This window comes from Myotis myotis, unplaced genomic scaffold, assembly GCF_014108235.1.
Source record: "Myotis myotis isolate mMyoMyo1 unplaced genomic scaffold, mMyoMyo1.p scaffold_m19_p_7, whole genome shotgun sequence".
Lineage (NCBI taxonomy): Eukaryota > Metazoa > Chordata > Mammalia > Chiroptera > Vespertilionidae > Myotis > Myotis myotis.
In genome coordinates this window covers 6,491,115-6,509,595 of record NW_023416379.1, presented here as the reverse complement: position 1 = coordinate 6,509,595, position 18,481 = coordinate 6,491,115, and the positions used below count along the sequence as shown (strand labels likewise).

Genomic DNA, 18,481 nt, shown 5'->3' with positions numbered 1-18,481 from the left:
TGATGGAAATTTGAATGATTCTACCAAAGACTATGACCCAAACTGTCATGCTGGTCTCCATGATGGACGTCCCATTAAGCATGAAAACACGTTTGGGAAAGATTCTCTGTATCAGTGGTCAGCAAACTACCCACTGGCCCACAATCTGCTTTGGATAGTCCAAGAGCTAAGAATGTCTCTTACATTTTTAAGTCATTGAAAACAAAGAATATTTCATGATATAAGAAAATGATATAAAATTATATTTCAGTGTCCATAGATGAAGTTTTAATGGTACCCACCCACATCCACTCATTGGCGTATTGTTTATGGCTACTTTGGTACATTGCAGTGGCAGAGTTGAATAGTTGTGACTGAGACCATAACCCACAGAGCTTAAAATCATAATTATATTTGGCACTTAATAGGAAAGGTTTCCCAACCCATGACCTATATGATTGAAGCCATATATATATATATATATATATATATATATATATATATATATATATATATATTTCAGAGAGGAAGTGAGAGGGAAGGAGAAATAGAAACATCAGTGATGAGAAGAATCATTGATTGGTTGCCTCCTGCACACACCCCCACTGGGGATCGAGGACACAACCCGGGCATGTGCCCTGACTGGGAATCAAACCATGATCTCCTGGTTCATTGGTTGACACTCAATCAGTGAGCCACACTGGCTTGGCTGCAGTCACTTTTTATCTCCCAAGTCTAGAAGCTTTCTTTGTTGTAATAAAAATGGACCCCTCTGGGGTCTGCTGACGAATATAGGCGGCACATCCTCTGAAGCGTCTGTGAGAGAGCCTTGGGCCCACAGAAGAACACGCCAATGCTGCTGCTGCAGGAGGGGTGAGAGAGGAAATAAAGGTCACACAGGTCAAGGCCAGCCAGAAGCCGAGACAGAATTGCAAAAGCTGGGATGTGGTTGTGGTTGCGACTTTACTTATTGATTTTTCTCCATGCACTTCCTTTTTTCTCAGATTCTCTTTTCCTATTTCATCACCGTGGTCTCCCAAAGGTCCTCAGGGTTCTGTTATGCCCTAAGTCACACAGGTAGGTGAAGCAAAGAAGATTGAGGCTGGTAAGGTCATGATGACTGGGGAGGGATTTTCAGTACAGAGGTGATAGGGCCTGGATTTTTGGTCGAGTAACTTTGATTGACATCTTTTTGGATGGTAGAATGTAAGCTCCTTCAGAGCAGAAACCTGGTCTGTGTTTCTCATCTTTTACTGTAATCCCACCACCCAGAATAGTGCCTGGCATATGGTAGACAATTAATAAATGCTTATTAATTGAATGAATGAGTTAACGGTTATTACCTATGTGGTCTCGGGCAAGACACTGGACCTCAGTCTCCAAAACAAAGATAATAATGACTATATTGTATGTTTTATGGAAAGTTAAGTATGATAATTCATTCAAAAAGATTTAAAAAGTATTCGTTATTACTCAGATGCTGTTCAAACCTCTTTTTTTTTTATATAGATAATACAATTTATACTAAGTCATAACAACCTAGTTTATTTCTCCTGCTGGAATTACTTTAGTTTTCAAAGAAGGCCAAAGAGAAGGGTCAGAAAGGAGAAAGACATTGCTGATAATGTGGCCACCCAAAAGTTGTCAGTTGTCATGTGTAATCACGGTATTTCAGAAAACTGTGCTGAAGAGCTATTTTTGCATATAGTGACGGTCCCAGGGACGCTCAAATCCCTAGTCATCGCTACTGCCAACCTCGCTGACGTATAAACAACACCATCAGTGAAAGAACTTGGGTTATCTCTGGAAGATGGGAGAGGCTAGTCCCTATATGGACTTAGAGAGACCATGTTTCCTCTTGTCTTGCGTTGTGCTATTCCTTACAGCATTTTTCCAACCTCTGACATATTTTAATTAGTTACTTTAGTCTACATCAACAGTTCTACTTTGTGGTGCATAAAATTATCTAGGCCCATTGTTAAAAAGTAGGTTCCCAGTCTTGAGGTGAAGGAGTACATTTTTAGCAAGGCCCCCAGGTGACCCCGAGGCACATGGTGTGTGGGCCACACTTTGAGAAGCACGGCCTTAGAGGAATTCTTCCCATGCCGGGCTCTGCCCACCACACCACCACTTGCTTTTCATACTTAGTTTTTGTTAGGAAGCACTTCTATAGCCTCATTCTACTTAGCTCATGTATTAACAGGGTTCTCTGCCTATATCACATCCACATTAAATGATGTGTTCCAGGACCATAATATCCATGGCAGAAATTGATGGTTCAATTACATTTCAAACTCTATCTTCAAAGAAACATACTAAGTGGATTCATTTGTAAATGACGGTATGTTTAAACTGTATAAGTCTCATTTTTAAAGGCATCAGTCCCACAGCTACATTCGAGAAAGTACTTTTTTCAGGAACTATTTCTTACTGAAAAATATGAGTGTGTGACTTCTTGAAGCAAGTGTAATAGAAGGCAGTAATTAGGAGTGCTCTTGGTCCCACCATTTTATTGCTGATCAACTTTGGGCTCGTTAAGTGCCTCCTCAAAGCTCTATTTCCTTCCCTATAAAATGGGAGAACTATCCCCCGAGCTCCTAGAACCCCTGTGAGGGTTAGACACACGGTACAGCTTTCTGCCCCACACTTGGTACGTAGTGAGCGCTCACAAACAGCTCAGGCTATGGCCCACACAGTGTCCGCCTGCTCTCCAAAGCCGCACAAAAGACACGAAGTGCACCGTTAACCCAGAGATGATTAGGGACTTCCCTGACCAACACTCTGTCACCAGGATTTTTGAGTTCTGGACTGAAACCTTTTGAATGACAGATGGGTCAGTGAGCAGTCACAGCGTGGCTCTGTGTCTGATGCCCAGAGGTAGCCTTGCATCTAGGTTCAAAGATGCTGTGGTGGGTGGTGATATTTTTCCATTAGCGTAGGTGTCACCAAAGAGATTGCCACCGGCCCATTCCCACCAGGCTCAGATCGCCCTTTCGTTTGCAGCCGCGGCCAAGCGCGCAGAAGCTGAGACCGCCCTTTGATGCTCTGCCTGGAAGACTCCATTTCAAAGGATTCTGATTGCTGGCGGCCAGGTGGACCGCTGGTGTCCCCACAGTTCACAGCCACCCGGTCTCTTTTGAAGTTGTGGCTATTCCTCGGCACAGCTAAGTCTCACAAAAGCCATTTATTGTCTACCTTCCATTAAGGCAGAAAGGCCAGTCCTTCCGCAAACTGTGCATTCCTGTCCCCACCCGAGGCATTCCTTTACCCGGCTCAGCATTTGTGATTTCCAAGATGGAGATTTCTTGTCACAAATGCGAACTGCGACTCACAGAGCCCAGCATCCGCCCACAGCGGTTAAGACACGGATGTGGCTGTATTTCCCCCCCCTCCTTTACGAGGCAATGGACAAGTGCAACAGAACCCTAATGGGGTTGGTAAAGAAAAAAATTCTTCTATAAAATTTAATCACCCATGATTGCTTAGAAGGAAAAAGAGCAGATTCTCTGTAAAAGAAGTATAAAAACACGAGGCGTTGTTCTGTTTACAGCCTGCCGAGCTTGCACACGCAGGAGCTGGACTGGGGACGTTGTGGCATTGATCAGCCTGAGCTGCTGACTTTGATGAGAAAAGGACAAATTTTACACAAGCTGCGAAGACGGTTAACATTACAGCATTGTATTTAACTCTGATACACTATAAAGAAAATCCTCTTTCTCCTCTCTTATTTGCTAAATAACTATCATCTTTTCTCTGTGGGGTAGATGCAGTTTTCAAAAACCGATTCAGCAATGCCATGCATGAAAGGCACTGGAAATGTCACCCACTGGGCGATTTCCGGCCAGCAGATAGATATATGGGAGATGGGTGTGCCCGGGAGTCACTCCACCATCTTCCTGGATTCTCAGCTCCTGCTGCCTTGAGCCCTTGTCTCTTTAAATTGTATGTTTGTTTTTATGTGTTGGCTTTTATGCTTGGTAAGTTATAACCCTGTAGGGGCAGACCCTAAACCCCATTTTAAAAAAAATCAAATTACTTTATACCCTGAGTGCTTTCTGCAAATAAAATCGATACACAGAAGCTTCCTGTGAATTTATGAAGGCTGAGAAGGAAGACAATGAGAGCTACAAACTGGGTATCAGACAATGGGCACGACTTTGGGGGAATCTTTCCCAGAGGATGTTTTGCATTACAAATGCCTCCAAATGAGTCACCGCATAATTCTATTTTGTAAGACACCTTCTTTTTCGTAACCACAGATGATCATCGTGTTGGCCAGTTTCTTATTTTAAGCCATCTCCCGATGGATGGGTAGCAGCCTGCCCTGTTACTTCTCTCTGCACCCCAATTCCTCGGTTGTTGGTAAGAACCCACAGGCAGCTCTGGCAGTTTCCTCACTGCTGTGGCACTCCTGCCCTCTTCCCACCAACCCCACCTTCTCTGGCTAGAGTGAGGACTCTTGTCCCGGCTTCCTCACCCTTCCTACTGCCCCTTTGCTCATCGAGTAACGGTTGGCCACTGTGCTCGGCTCTGAGGGGCACAGAAACAGTTGCTGTCCTTGAGGATGTCAATAAAAATAGTTGACTTGTAGCATTGGATCCTTGGAAATGGTAGACCCATTTTTCTGCCAATCCTGTCGCCTCCCCCTCTTTGATAAGATTTTATATATATATATATATATATCCTAATCTTTTTGCCTTATCTCATGATTTGAAAGGAAATATCCCCAAAGAAACTTTGCAGAGCGATGATAAATCTACCTTGGCTCACCTACTCCCCAATCCCACCTACCACAAATGGAGTAATGCCAGGAATTTTCATAGAATCTTCACTTGATTATAAATGAAGGGCTGGTATCCTCTGGTGCAAAGATTCTATCTACATATGCAAACAATAGTCCAGTCATAAGTTTAGGATGGCATTAGTTTTTCTCATGAAGCTATAACTTGTCATGTGTGGGATTTCCTTTGAAGTCTATTTGTTTGAACATTCTGAACATTCTAGGTCTATAATGAATGTTTAGTATTCCTATTAGAGGGCCTTGCATGCCATAATCAGAGTGTTACATTTCTTTAAAATATCATTTAAAAACACTTTGCACATATGCACGTACCAATGGGACATGGAGGGTGTGCACAGAAGCAATTGTGGTTCCAGACGGACACATTTACTCACTTTAGCACAAAGGTATTTTTACATTTCTGAAAGCAATGGGTGGTCTAAAATACATTCTTGCAATTTGAATTAGAAGCTCCCAATCACCTTTCTTCATCACTGGGTTGGGTTGAACTTTTCTAACAAATGCTTGTACTCCTCTTTTATTCTTTACTGTTTACTTCCAGATGAAAGAAGCACTTCTATTGAAGTTATGACGTTTTTATGGTAATTAATTATATAAAGTTTCGTGCCTGTAAGGCATGGTGAAGTTATTAGTAGATAAGTTGCAAATGGCAAACCATAAATATTATGTGAAGTATAAGATCAACGAATGAAGTCCTATGGAAAATCACTTTATTCAATTAATTAAAAACAATTGATCCATATATCCAAAAGGTTGAGTATATGCACAATATGTGTTTATCAAAAAAGTAGCTGGGTGTGACAAAAATATATTTATTTTCATTCTGTAGACCTTCCTGGTAATGATTTTCTGATTTTCTATTTGTCTAAAGCTTGGGAACATATTGAAAATGCTTACAAAAAATGAAATACAACTTCCATATTTTTAAGGTACACATTTTTATAGATTCATAAGGTAGCCATCAATGCATGTGTTTAATTAACTTACTGAATTCTAACTGAGAGCATAATTTTCATTGTTTTTAGAGCACTTTTCTGTGCTTGTCTAACAAGCAGTATACCAGTTGTCACATGCATGTCAATCATGTCAATCAAAGACTCAGTTTTTATACAACCACTTACTATTGGTTGATCCTTTAGAACGTATTATGTTGTTGAATACAGCTGATATAATTATGAAAATTAATTGCAAATGAAAACAACAGAATACACTTTCCCATTTTCAACTTTCAGACTTTGATCTTTTTAATTTTTCTCCCCCTCTTTCCTTATTTCTATTCATTTCGATGCCCATCAATTTGCTTTTCTATTACTATTAGTTTTGCAATTTTCTGGTTCCTCTATAGCTTGCGCTGTTCTCTTTGATCTGCTTCCCTTCAAGCTTTGGTGCTGTTTTTCATGTTCTATAAAAATATTTTTTCCCTTCTTCCCTTTATTCTTTTGATTTAACTCCTTCTTTTTAGAACAAGAGCAATCTCTAGCTTTGAGCAAACAGGTAAATGTTTTTAAGACAGTAAGCCCTAAGAATCCCCAGCTTCATGCTGATGAATAGAAATGGTTGGGAGCCCACTTCAAAGGCCCTCAAGAACAAAGAACCTTTTTTGAGTCCACTAACAAACCCACCAATTCTTTCTGACCCATCTTTGCCAAAAGATATGAGCTAATGACAAGACAGGCCTGTCTTGTAAGACTAGCCAAGTAGTCTTGGGAACAAATATATCCTTGACATAATCAGGGGAAAACATGCTGTTTATCTCTTTAATAACCATCTTGAAGAAAATTAATGTTACTTTGTCCTTTGTGTAGAACCATAATTGGATTGTGTATTTCATTTATATCTGGACAAAGGCCAGGATATTGAAATACTTCTCCATATTAAATCTTCTTGTTTAAAAATTAGATTTTATTGGCATTCTCTTTCCGAGATTTCTTCATTAAAAGCTTCATTAAACATAAATCTTCTATTGCACAGCAGAAAACAAAATTATTTTAAGGAGGTCATTTGAAAAGTCTTTTGGAAGGGTGGTGCTAAGCTCTTTATTGGGGACTCGTCTTCCCATGGAGCTGGCACTCAGGGATATAATGATTATTGTTCTCTGACAACATGTGTCTAATATTAATGACATAGATAGTTGGAGCTATATAACAAATTGGGGTGTTCTAAAGTCTAAGGCTATTACAAATACGCTGTTTTTAAAATTTGGGCGAGGAAGTGAGCTGTGGAGATTTGATTCAGTGACATCTAAACCTTGTGGTCTGTTCTACTCTGGAAGAGTGAAGTCATCCATCAAGAAGAGAGTTCACACTGAAAACTATGAGTGCTGAAAAAATTCAATGGGGCTGTAAAGACATTCATGTACTAAACTTTTGATGATGGCTTCCGAAAAGGATTGTACACACTCTTCATCAGGGCAATGTTGTTTCCCACCTTCACACTGTTCTCCATTCCTCACTCCCTGCAAAACCAGGCACACTCACTTCTCAGCACCACGCAACAATTGTTTTGGGCAGAGTTTGTGCAAACTCACTTTTACTCTTTGTCTTTTGATGCTGTTGTTTCTGGTTTACACCTTCTGAAGGAAGGGAAATAATGAAATAATTTGGCTTGAAAGGCCTTTCCCGCTGGACTGCAAACTTCATGTGCAACAAAAATAAACAAATATAATATGAGATGTCACTAAGGGACAATAATAATAAAGAAGGGTCCTCTCTATAAGAACTTACAACCAAGATGTGTCTTCCTCATCAGCCTGCCAAGTGGGAACATTCGTTCCATGATCACTGAAAACTCAGTATAGGATGAATCTATATATATTTTTCCAAAAGGAGAAAATAGCAACAACAAAAAACCTGGTTGTGGCTGTAACATATGAGCTTGTAACATTTTGTTAGTTTTCTACTTATATTTTTTTCTTTTCTAACCTACATACTCTTTTTAAGGAAACTGCAGATAAAATGGTCCAGTCTGTGCCTTTGGAGAAGTACCTGACGGGCGTGAGATGAAAGGTAGTGACCTTCAGGGCTCAGAGGAGGCTGGGCTGCAGGTGTAGGGGACAGCCAACATTTTCTGAATTCAAAGTCTATTGTAGGCTCTTTGTACATATTCATGCATTTCATCCTCATAGAAGCCTATGAGGTAAGCACTATTATTGCCTGTAGTTCACAAAGAAGGGGACTAAGTCAGTGGCAGAATAAGTAACCTGTCCAAGTGAACCCGTGGCAATGGCAGAGCCAGGATTTGCACCCAGGCATTGGTCTCCATATCCTGGGTCTTTACCCACCATGAGAAATCCCTGCTTGGTCTTATAACATCTTGTCTGCTTTGTTGGACGTGCTGGGTAGAGTTTACAGTTGGATGTCAGTGAATTCTCCTGTTGGGTATTAGAGATCAACTACGTACACCAAAGAAGACATAGGTAGTTTCAGAAATACTGTCATTGAGTTTAAGTGTGAAAGGGATCAACATAATCGCTAATCATCAGTGTAAGCCAGTCAAACCGACATGGTGGTTCCTGAAATATCCCATGACCACCTTTTCTAAGGCCAATGTTTTATCTCTAAACAAGATGCCCACTGCTGCAGATGAGCCAGCGTGCCCCAGAGCTGTCCATTTCAGCAGCAACTTGTATTTTTCCAGGGAGACTCCCAGCAGGCAGAGGGAGAGGGCCTTACCTGGGGTGATTGTAGGCTATCTGCCTGAACTCGTTGTTCCAGTTAGGTCTTCCAAAGAAGGTTTTCTGCTTTAGTCCTGTAATCACGTCAGTATTTTCATCCCAGTGTAAAGCAATGTGAATAACCTACAATAAAAATTGTGGTATCAGATGACATTTAGGAAAAAAATAGGAATCTGCTTCTAAATAAAAGATAAAGTAATTGTGCTCATTTGTAGATTTATTGGTACAAGGCCCCTCCCACATAGTAGATGTACAGTAAGTCTGGAAGGAAGATTTTTCTCTAAAAAATGAGAATAATAGAGGAAATTTGGTTAAGGGAAAGCAAATGTTGAGCTACTTTTTTCCTGCCAAACTTTAAAAAAAAATTAATCAGTACCTCTGTCTCCATTTACTTAATGCTAAACCTTGGGGATCTGAGAGGGGCACTGGCAGATGAAAGTGACAGGAAACTTCCAGGAAAAGGACTGTACAATCAGATCTGCCCACTGGGCTGAGAGGGTGTGAAGTGCACTGTCTGGGTTCAAGTGCCGGGAGGGCGTGAGTCTGGCAGACTGGACATGGTGGCCAAACAGAGCAAGGGGCGCCGCTGGAGCTCTGTGCCCAGCTGTTTGCCTTCAAATTCTATGACTGCACCCAGGCTTCAGGTAACAGCTGGTCCATGGGGAAAGCCTGGGCATAGCAGTGCCTAGTGACGCCTTCTTTGGTGTTGAATTCTGGTAGCTTCTCTGGGATTTGTGTTGCCCATGCTCATCCGTTAGACCCGTCCACAGCTCTTAAACTCATGTGTTTCTTCCCTTTGGTTGCTCACATCTTAACTGTTCCTGACCAGTTTGGCTAACCACCCTGCTAGGCCCAACTCTTGCCCTAGGTTCCTGCTGTGCACGTGACTTCCCTGGCTGGGCTTCTTATCAGTCTGGAAAGCAGCCAGGGGTAGGAAGAGGGAGGCTGAGCAGAACATATTGGTGGTGCCCTAACAGGCCGGTCAGTGGCTGACCATGGTGGAATCTAGGCTGCAGGAAGTTGCCGTCAGGCAAGTCCTGACCTCCGGTAGCTATTCGAAGTGGGCTTGGCAATAGGGCTCCAGGAGAGAGAAAAATGGTGAGGAGGGCAGGTTTATCATGACAGAGAGGGAAGCATGAAGGCCAAGGCAAGAGTCCAGGAATAAGAGCTGAGGTGGTGGGCGAGGGCTGAGCCTTGGAAATGGGCAGAAGCCCTGTTATCAGAACTGGAGCCAAAGTCAGGGTCGTATCAGCCTCCAGGTTAGTGGCAGTTTGACATCCCCACAGCCCTCTTGCTTAACAGGACTGATGGGCGCCATATAGTGAGCTGGTTTCTGCTGAGGGCAAAGAAGACGGCAGAGCCCATTTACTTTTGATAAAATCAGGCCAACTCAGGCCTGATTCTCCTTGAGTGGCCAAACACTGCTTCCTCCTGATTCGGTTTGCATTGTAGGATCCCATTTCTTCTACTTCTCTCTGGCTTTTCTTTGGATTCAAGGGCGAAAAATTAGGTTTTGTTTTCCTATCATATTGTCCTGTCTCAAAAGGCAGCTGCCTCTAGTCTCAGCTCCCTGCACCTCTTGGGGGCCATTACACCCCAAAGAGCTTCCATTTCCAAGGCCCCAATGAGTATCATCTACAAAGATGAATCCAGACTTTCTTCCTGAGCCCTCCTCTTCCTGCCCGAGTAGAGCTGCATCTCGAGCTCCCCTAACATATGTTAGTGAAGAATTCTTTGTTCCTTGAAAATGATCAAAACAGCTAAAAATGAATCTTCCCAAATGATTCACGACTTCAGTAGGCGAGTGATCCCATGAGCGGGCAGTGTGTGCTGAGTGCGAGGTACAAAGAACAAAGAGGGAAGGCCTCTGTTTTAGGAGGAACTGGTCATTCAAGGGGAGCAGCTCACGTGCATAACTAGGAGTCAGGCCACAGTCCTCTGTCCTAGAGACGGAAACAAGCGCTCTGGTGAAGCCAACAAATTGCTCGGGGAAGCCCTTTTGACCAAGAGAACTGGGGAAGGCTTTATAGGGGACTGGGCTTTGAAGAATGATTCTGCGCAGTGGGAAGCAGGGAGGGGCATGTCAGGGAGAGGGGACATGTCAGGGAAAGGGGACAAATACGGGAAGACAAGAAGCTGACAGCATGACAGGAGACCACACATGGCTTGGTGGCCCCAGCACCAGAGGAAAATGATGAGCGTGGAAGAGAACAGGTGGGTTGCCATCAGGTCAGGAAGGGACTTAAAGAACTGACTAGTACTTTAAGTTTGGGCATCATTTAATAGAAAAAAAGGGCCTTTTCCTACTTGTAGTGGTACCATCGAGCTGCCAATCACTGATGTTTGAGCTTTTGGAACTGTATTTGTTCCATATTTCTCCACCCAATGCTCAATTAATCTCTAAACCCTGTTATCTGCCCTTCGTAACACCTTTTCCATCTGTCCCTTCTGTGCTTGTCATTCTGCCACTTTGAGGTTGTTGAATTCAGTTTAACAATTGGCTATTTCTAAAACAGCCTCTTGGGTTCTTACCAACAGATTGCATCAATTATTTTATTCCTGGAATTTGAGCATCTCAAATATTTCCAACATGTCATGGCAAAAATTTAAGAACATTATTTTAATTTACTTGTATTCAGAAAAAAAGTATATGTTATGGCACACTTTTGGAAGGGGCAGAGTGGGATGGGACAAAGTTGCATTGTCACACAATCAAACAGAGCCCCGTCTCCCGCATGCTGGGGCCTCCTAGGTGGACACTTAGAGCAATTCACGTTAGAAGCAGAAGAGCAAAGCAGGGTACTAGGGAGCAAAAGACAAAGGCTATGTCTATACTTCACCAAATGGGGGGGGGGGAGAGGGAGAGCGAGAGCTCACTAGCTGACAAGAGTGCATTCACTCATGAACCGAGTGATTAACACAGGTCGCCTGGGCTCACATATACTTTCCGAAGTGAAGTATCCATAGAAGCTGCTACAGAAGTGCCCATGAGAACATTCACTTCATAACCTAGTCATCACATCACTGTATCTGCCATGCTTGAGGAGTTAAACAATGATTTAAAATCTAATAATTATGATTCAATATCTGTAACACTGCTATACTCCTGTAGTGCAATATTTGGCTAGACATTATTTTTGGTAAATTCAACCTTACTATTTCTAGCACAATACACTGCAGAACACCTGTCACAGCAGAAGATGATCTTGATCTTTGGTGATTTCACATGCATGCACACAATTGCTAAGTACGCCTTAAGAAACAAACACCTCTAGATAAGTCGTGTACTCGTAATGATTATTTTCTGCAGAAGCTCACATACTTTACAATATAAAATGTTGAATATAAACACCAGGGAATTTTTTTTCTGCTTAACTTCAAAAGCATAGAACCAGAACCAGTTAGGAGCTCAACTCGACAATACAGCCAATAATATTCACTTGATGTCACTAAAATGACAAATGCCACTTTCAGTGACATAATTTTTCTTGGATTTTCAAAGTTGGGGTTGTCTTCCACTGACCACTCTCTTTTCCTATCTTCTTTTCCATTCCTCAGAATATTAACTGTAGGTTGTTTCATTGCTACGATTTGAATAGCTCTTTCTAGTTTGGTTTTATTTTATTCTCCTTTACTTTTTAAACACGAAAACATAATTCTTAAAGTTTTCTGCTACCAGAAATCTATATAGCTCATTATTGAAATTGTTCCTCTTCTCTTTGCTCTATGACAGATAATATTGCTTATTCTCGGTCTTATCAATACCTGGTTTTCATCCCAGCCTGTAAGAAATATGTGATAACTCAGAAGGTGAGTTTTCCCTTGCTCGCTCATGCGTGTTTCCAGCGAGAGTAAGAGATCAGCAAACCACTCAAAAGCTCTGGAATCCCGGCAAATCCAATAGAAATACACCTGCCGAGAGAAGAGGCGAGAACAGATTTGTCCCTCTTTTCACAATGTGCTGATAATCGCAGACTACTTTATCTCCATTAAATTATTTGAGCCCAAATGGGCACTTCTGCAAAATAACATGCTTCCCTCTGCCAGTGAACAGTCACACTGTGATTTCTTTTGAAAAAATTCACAGAGCGTTTCAAAAAGCCCAGAGTGAATTGAGAGTCAGGAGCCTGTTGGCTGTTGCCAGTTTCGCTGGATGAAAATCAATTCACCACATTCCTGGCTGTGCTGCTTTTGAACGAGGTTAATAATCATAACTAGCTGTGCCTTTCACTGCTCCCAAAGGCGGATAAACTGTCAGCCCAGCCCTTCATCTGTACTTATGACCTAAGCTGGGGATTTGAACTCTCTTCTCCAGAGACCCCAAAGGCTTGTGCACTAATCCACTCCACCAGCATGGCCTCCGGAGGGCGCAGATTATGGAAATTGTAGGCCAAGAGTTTCCCCTCAGCCAGACATGCCATTGTCCAAGGAGGCTGGTGGGTGGGTGGTGGCTATGGTCGTGTGCCAACTGCTGTAATAAAATTATACCTAGGAACATTAAAAAAAAAATAACACCTCTCTGTGATTAGCAAATGGCATGTGACAAGAAGTAGTTTGCGTTTGTTAAAAATACAGGCTTCGTTTTTGTGCTTTGAGCTTTAGATAATTGTCTCTAGGAGAAACCACAGGAGATAGATCTATTAATTCTCCTGATTTTTCTCACACTCCTACCTCCTGTTGCCCACCTCTGTTTCCTGCAACCCCTCCCCAACCAGACACATCTCTACTCCTTAACAGTCTACCAGGGGGCTGGTCTTGAGCTCCACCAGGAAATATCTCCTCCAATTGTGAGAGTTCTCCCTTCCCCCTCACCAACCAGCCTGCAAGCTCACCATCCTATAATGGAAGTTATAGATGAGAGTTAATTAACAGGTAAAATTCGCGAGGAAAAAAATCACAGAATATATTTCAAGGCTAACCAACCATCTTGCCTTTTTCTCCAGGTTTGGGAGGGAGTTTAAATATTAACAGTGAGGAAGAGCAGAAGCTAGTGATGATAAGACCTCTCCTCTTAAGAATTAGGGCTTATATATTTGTTGGACAGCTGCCACTTGGAAGGGCATTTTGAATATTAATTCCAGGATGAATGGTAATCTCTAAGCGTGCTAACCCCAAAAGGAGTGCTTGTCTCTTCCCAGCTTGAAACTGAGCCAATGGTTCCTTTAGGCGGATGCCCCAAGAACCCCCACAAGGACAGTGATTGCGTTCATCCACTCACTGGTTGACTCGGCAAACATGTATTCAATGCTTACTCTATGGCAATACTGTCTTGGCTCTGGAACTATAAGAGCAAACCAAAGACACAAAAATTTGCTGTCCTCATGGAGTTTGCATTTTTAGAGGGAGAAGTAAGACCGTGCATTAAGACATAAACTATAGAATATGTCAGCCAGTGGTAAATGCAATGGAGAAACATAAACAGGCTGGAAAGGGCTGCGATATGAAGTCAAATGGCCAAGGAAAGGGGACACTTGAGGAAAGGTGTAGAAGAGGCAAGGGAGTGGAATAGTTAGGGGAGGGACTCACCGATGGAGGGAACAAGGCGTGAAGGGACCCTGGGTGGGACCTGTCAGGGCAGAGCCAGGAGGATGGGATGGCTGGAGTGAGATGGGAGAGCATGTCAGGTGCCTGATCTGAGGAAGGTCCAGGAGGGCAGGATCACCCTGGCTGCTGTGTTGAGAATAGACGGGGCTGTGGGTGTAGGGTGGGGGTGGGGGCAAGGATGAGAGGATGGAGGCAGGAGGCTGGCTCTATACTGTGGATGATGAATACGGCTTTGAGAGTATTCTTCTTTCTTTCCACTTGGTGCAATGCCCAGTCTAAATTATTCTTTGCAAACCTTAACTCTCCCTTTATCTTGCTTTGCTCCCCATGGAAATAGGAAAACTACTGAATTCAATGCCGTTCTCACCTACGCACCTCCCCCTCCTCCTGCCCTCTGAAGGTTGCTTTATCTAAGAACATTAATGTTGACAGCTGGTATGGAACAAACTTCACTCACTCATTTTCTGTTATTCCACTCTTTAAGGAACGTGCTTAAAAGACATTCATATAGGAATAACAAACCAAAACATTTTTTTAAACCTGTCAATTTCAAATCCAGTCCCAATCATTCTTACTTGAAAAATGCCCCATCTTGCCATCTTAGCTTTCCTTCCAGACAGGAATCATTCCCGTCCTCCATGTGTGCGGAAACCACACGGAGGAGTTGCATAGGTGCCAGAGTTGCCCTTGACCTTGGTCAATACCTCCACCCACCATGGAGTTGCAATGTGGCTTTGCCTTCTCCTGGGCAGCACTCTTTGCTCCCCATTGTGAGGGACTGAATGTTGGTGTCCCTCTCAAATTCACATGTCGAAACCCAATGGGATGGTATCTGGAGGTGAGCCTTTGAGAAGTGGTTACATGTAGATGAGGACATGAGGGTGGAGCCCCAATAATGGGATTAGTGTCTTTCTAAGAAGGACATGTGAGGGCACATGGGAAGGTGGCCATCTGCAAGCAAGGAAGAGATTTCTCACTAGAGCCCAGTCATACTGCTGCCATGATCTTGGACTTCCAACTTCCAACACTGTGAGAGATACATGTTTGTTGTTTATGTCAGCCAGTCTATGGCATTTTGGGTACAGCAGCCTGAGCTAACCAAGTCACACTGTCTGAAATGACAGAACTGACAGAAGTGTCAAGCCAACAGGGTGGTGGAGACTTTTCATTGCGGGAATCATGACCATTGAGGAAGCTTCTCTGAAAAGATGAAGACTGTTACTGATACGTAGAAAGCACAATATGGTACTTAACAAATGGGAGCGATGATTGTCCTGGTCTTAATTTCCTTGTTGTTGTTGCCAAGCTCATCCTGGATGAACACAATAGCAAAGTTTGAAGTAACTATTTCGTCTTATTGAGAAGCTTCCTTAATGTGGTTTCTGCGTCCAGTTTTAAAGAAATATATTTACAAATTGTTTTTCTAGTTGACAATGATAAGACTGAAAACACAGTATATCAATCATGTTTAGTCCTTAAGACTTTTTTTTTAACCATTATCCTTAATGTTAACTATTTCATGACTATCCTGCTGGTTTGCCCTGTGACCAAGGACTGACCTTGTTTGTGCCTTGTTCTGTTCCACTTAGAGTTAATAATAACTGTTAGACAACCAAAATGTCATTAATAATAGAATGGTGACAAAATTGTGAGATACCCTTACTGCAGAATACAGTGAAGGCATTAAATAAAATAAAGTCAATCAGCAGGTAATAACACTGAATGTGCTCCAAGCCATGTTAGAATGAAAACAAAAATAAAACAAAAAACACACCTCTCACTCTCTCTCTCACTCCCTACCCTGCAAAAATAAAACCACACCCTGCATATGTGCATCGATGAGTATGTTCATGCAGATGAATGGAAAAGGAACGGAATAAGATGCACTTAATGGTGCACCCCCTGGAGAGCAAGGTGTTGGTGCTGGTTAGTTTGGGGAGGAAGACTAATGAAGGAAGATTCTTGGCTATTTGAGTATTTTATTTGAATCTTTTACAAGGCCACTGTAGTCTTGTATGGTTAATAAACCAAGATATTAGAAATATTAATACTGGTCACCTCCCCATAAGGCAATGGTGAGGTCTGATGGATGACTGAAGTTTCTGGATCCCATCTGGTGAAAGACGAGAAGAATGCGTGTCTCTGGAGGGGCAAACAGGGCCTCATGCTCCCCGTTCAGATATTACAACCCTCCACGTGTCCAGGAGACATGATCAATTCCAGGAGTAGCCACAGCTCCGTGAGGGAAAGTGAAAGTAAATGATTTCTCAAACTAAACGGATTCAATTAAATGCATTTTTCATTCATTAGAAAAGAGAGCAGGCCTGCCTTTGTTCCATTAATATATTTAAGTAGAGTATGGATTTTTGCCATTCTTGGCCTCTTCGTCTTGTTCCCACTGGCCCGACTGTCTTTTTATTTGAATTATCTGTTTATTATATTAGGTTAAGAACCCAAAGGCCATTTTGCATGGGACACACTATAAATACCCATTAGCACAGTTGTATATTCTAGAGCTGATGAAGGAAGACCATTTATGAAGAAATTAGATTACCTCGGTTTTTCTATAACCTATTCTATTATAGAGTGAGGATTACGTATGCAGTTAAGAAAATGAACCCACTCATCTGGTTCCTCTCAGTTCTGCCTACACAGCTGTGACATCGGGGCGAACTACAATATGGAAGCCAATATATTTATGTCAGCAATCTTCCCACGCCCTCCCCACGTGCACACACCTGTTTCATTCATCATTTTGACAGTTTGCACAAGCAAACTGTCCTAATTTTTTTCAAGCTCTTTTCACAAATTGAGTGTGATGTAGAATTAATCTTATCCGTTAGGCAGGAGCCGGAGGGCATCCATGGCAATGGGGCATTTATACGCCTCAGCACCCAGCTTCCACCTTGTTGCATCAGAGACTCCTCAACCAATCATTCCCCCTTCCCTCATCTCAAAGGAGACTATGTTCTCGTCTGCCTTCTGCTAAGTGAAGGTTGGCTTTTACTCCTGGGTTCAAAGTATTCCTTTCATAGAGTGCACTGTTCCTGCATCTTCTTCACCGCAAACCATCATTATTATACTTATTGTTCTGCTTTCTTGGGAAGTCTCCTCCAAACCACCTCTCCCCCTTTCTCTCCACCTCCCCTGACTATCTTTAAAAAATAAGAGACTAGCCCTAACCGGTTTGGCTCAGTGGATAGAGCTTCAGCCTGCAGACTGAAAGGTCCCAGGTTCGATTCCGGTCAAGGGCATGTACCTTAGTTACAGGCACATTCCCAGTGTGTGTGTTGGGGGGGGGGGGTGTAGGAGGCAGCTGATCAATGTTTCTAACTCTCTATCCCTCTTCCTTATTCTCTGTAAAAAATCAATAAAATATATTTTAAAAAAATAAGAGACTGTTAGGAAGAAATTTTTAACTTCCAATAGGAAGTGCTACACATGATTGGAAAGAAGCAGCAGGTGTGCTGTTGGCTATTCTGCATCTTACTTAGATGTGTACTAGAATAACGTGGAAGAGGAAAAGGGTGAAGAAAAATGGTTTGCAGTGGGAACAACAGAGAAAAGTTTGGTGCAATTTGTTTAAAATTTTAGACTTGCAACATGAGGCTTTTTACAAAAACATGTATGCCTTTGTGCCAACTGGTGCTTTACCAGGGGAGGAACAATCCACTCTAGTTCACCATTCAGGCTTAAAATTCCAGCTCTGAACCCAGATGCTATTTTTCCTCTTTCCTGTTACAGAAGAGAACAATCTGGAAACTAGATCTATAATTGTTAAGATGCTGTTAGATAACCATATACTGCTCTGCTCTGCTGCACTTTAAAAAATTCTATAGATGCTGACAGGTTAGTTGGAAGAAGTAGTATTTATATCTCAAAGCATGTGGGTGGCTCTGACAAACATTAGTCACATAAGCCTAATGTTTATAGCCACACTCATACAAACATGAACATGCTTTAAAACAGAGAAACTTCTTATAATAGACAATAGAGTGGGGAAGGCCTAGGGAGAGGGCAGGACCTGGGTGCTGGGTGGAGGGGGTCAATGGAGAAAAAAAGGGGACATCTGTAATACTTCCAACAATAAAGATAAACGAAAAAACAAACAAACAGAGAAACTTCTTAAACTGTTTCTCATGCATGAAGATTCGAAGGAAGTGGATCTTCAGTGTAATTTTCTGCCTAAACTGTCAATAGCATGGAATCTCACTTTCATGGCGTAGTGCTCCCACCCTGACTCAGTGGCTAGTCAGCGGGGTGACTTTGGACAAATCACTTCCACTCCAAGGACAGATGCTGACTTTTGTTGTCATGTGCAAAGCTAGGAGGCTAAGACCCTCAAGTTGTTTGTGATTCTATGTGTTTAGCTCCCATACACTATTATTTCTACCTTTAGTTTCGGTTGAGTTTTGACCCAATATTACCCCCAGTTTTTATGTTATATAAAAGATTGTCTTTTTATTTTCAATTTCTATGTTTGG

At 42.2% G+C, this 18,481-nt stretch overlaps 1 protein-coding gene across 1 annotated transcript in view; it reads right to left on the bottom strand.

Annotated features, from left to right (window-relative positions):
• Positions 1-714: 714 nt before the first annotated feature.
• The window catches only part of NOX3 (NADPH oxidase 3), a 53,128-nt gene continuing 35,361 nt past the window's right edge, over positions 715-18,481 (bottom strand). The window contains exons 11-13 of the mRNA XM_036316152.1: positions 12,219-12,365; positions 8,452-8,576; positions 715-841 (exon numbers count right to left, since the gene is read on the bottom strand). Coding sequence (XP_036172045.1) covers positions 715-841; positions 8,452-8,576; positions 12,219-12,365 — 399 coding nt within the window. The remainder of the gene's footprint in view (positions 842-8,451; positions 8,577-12,218; positions 12,366-18,481) is intronic.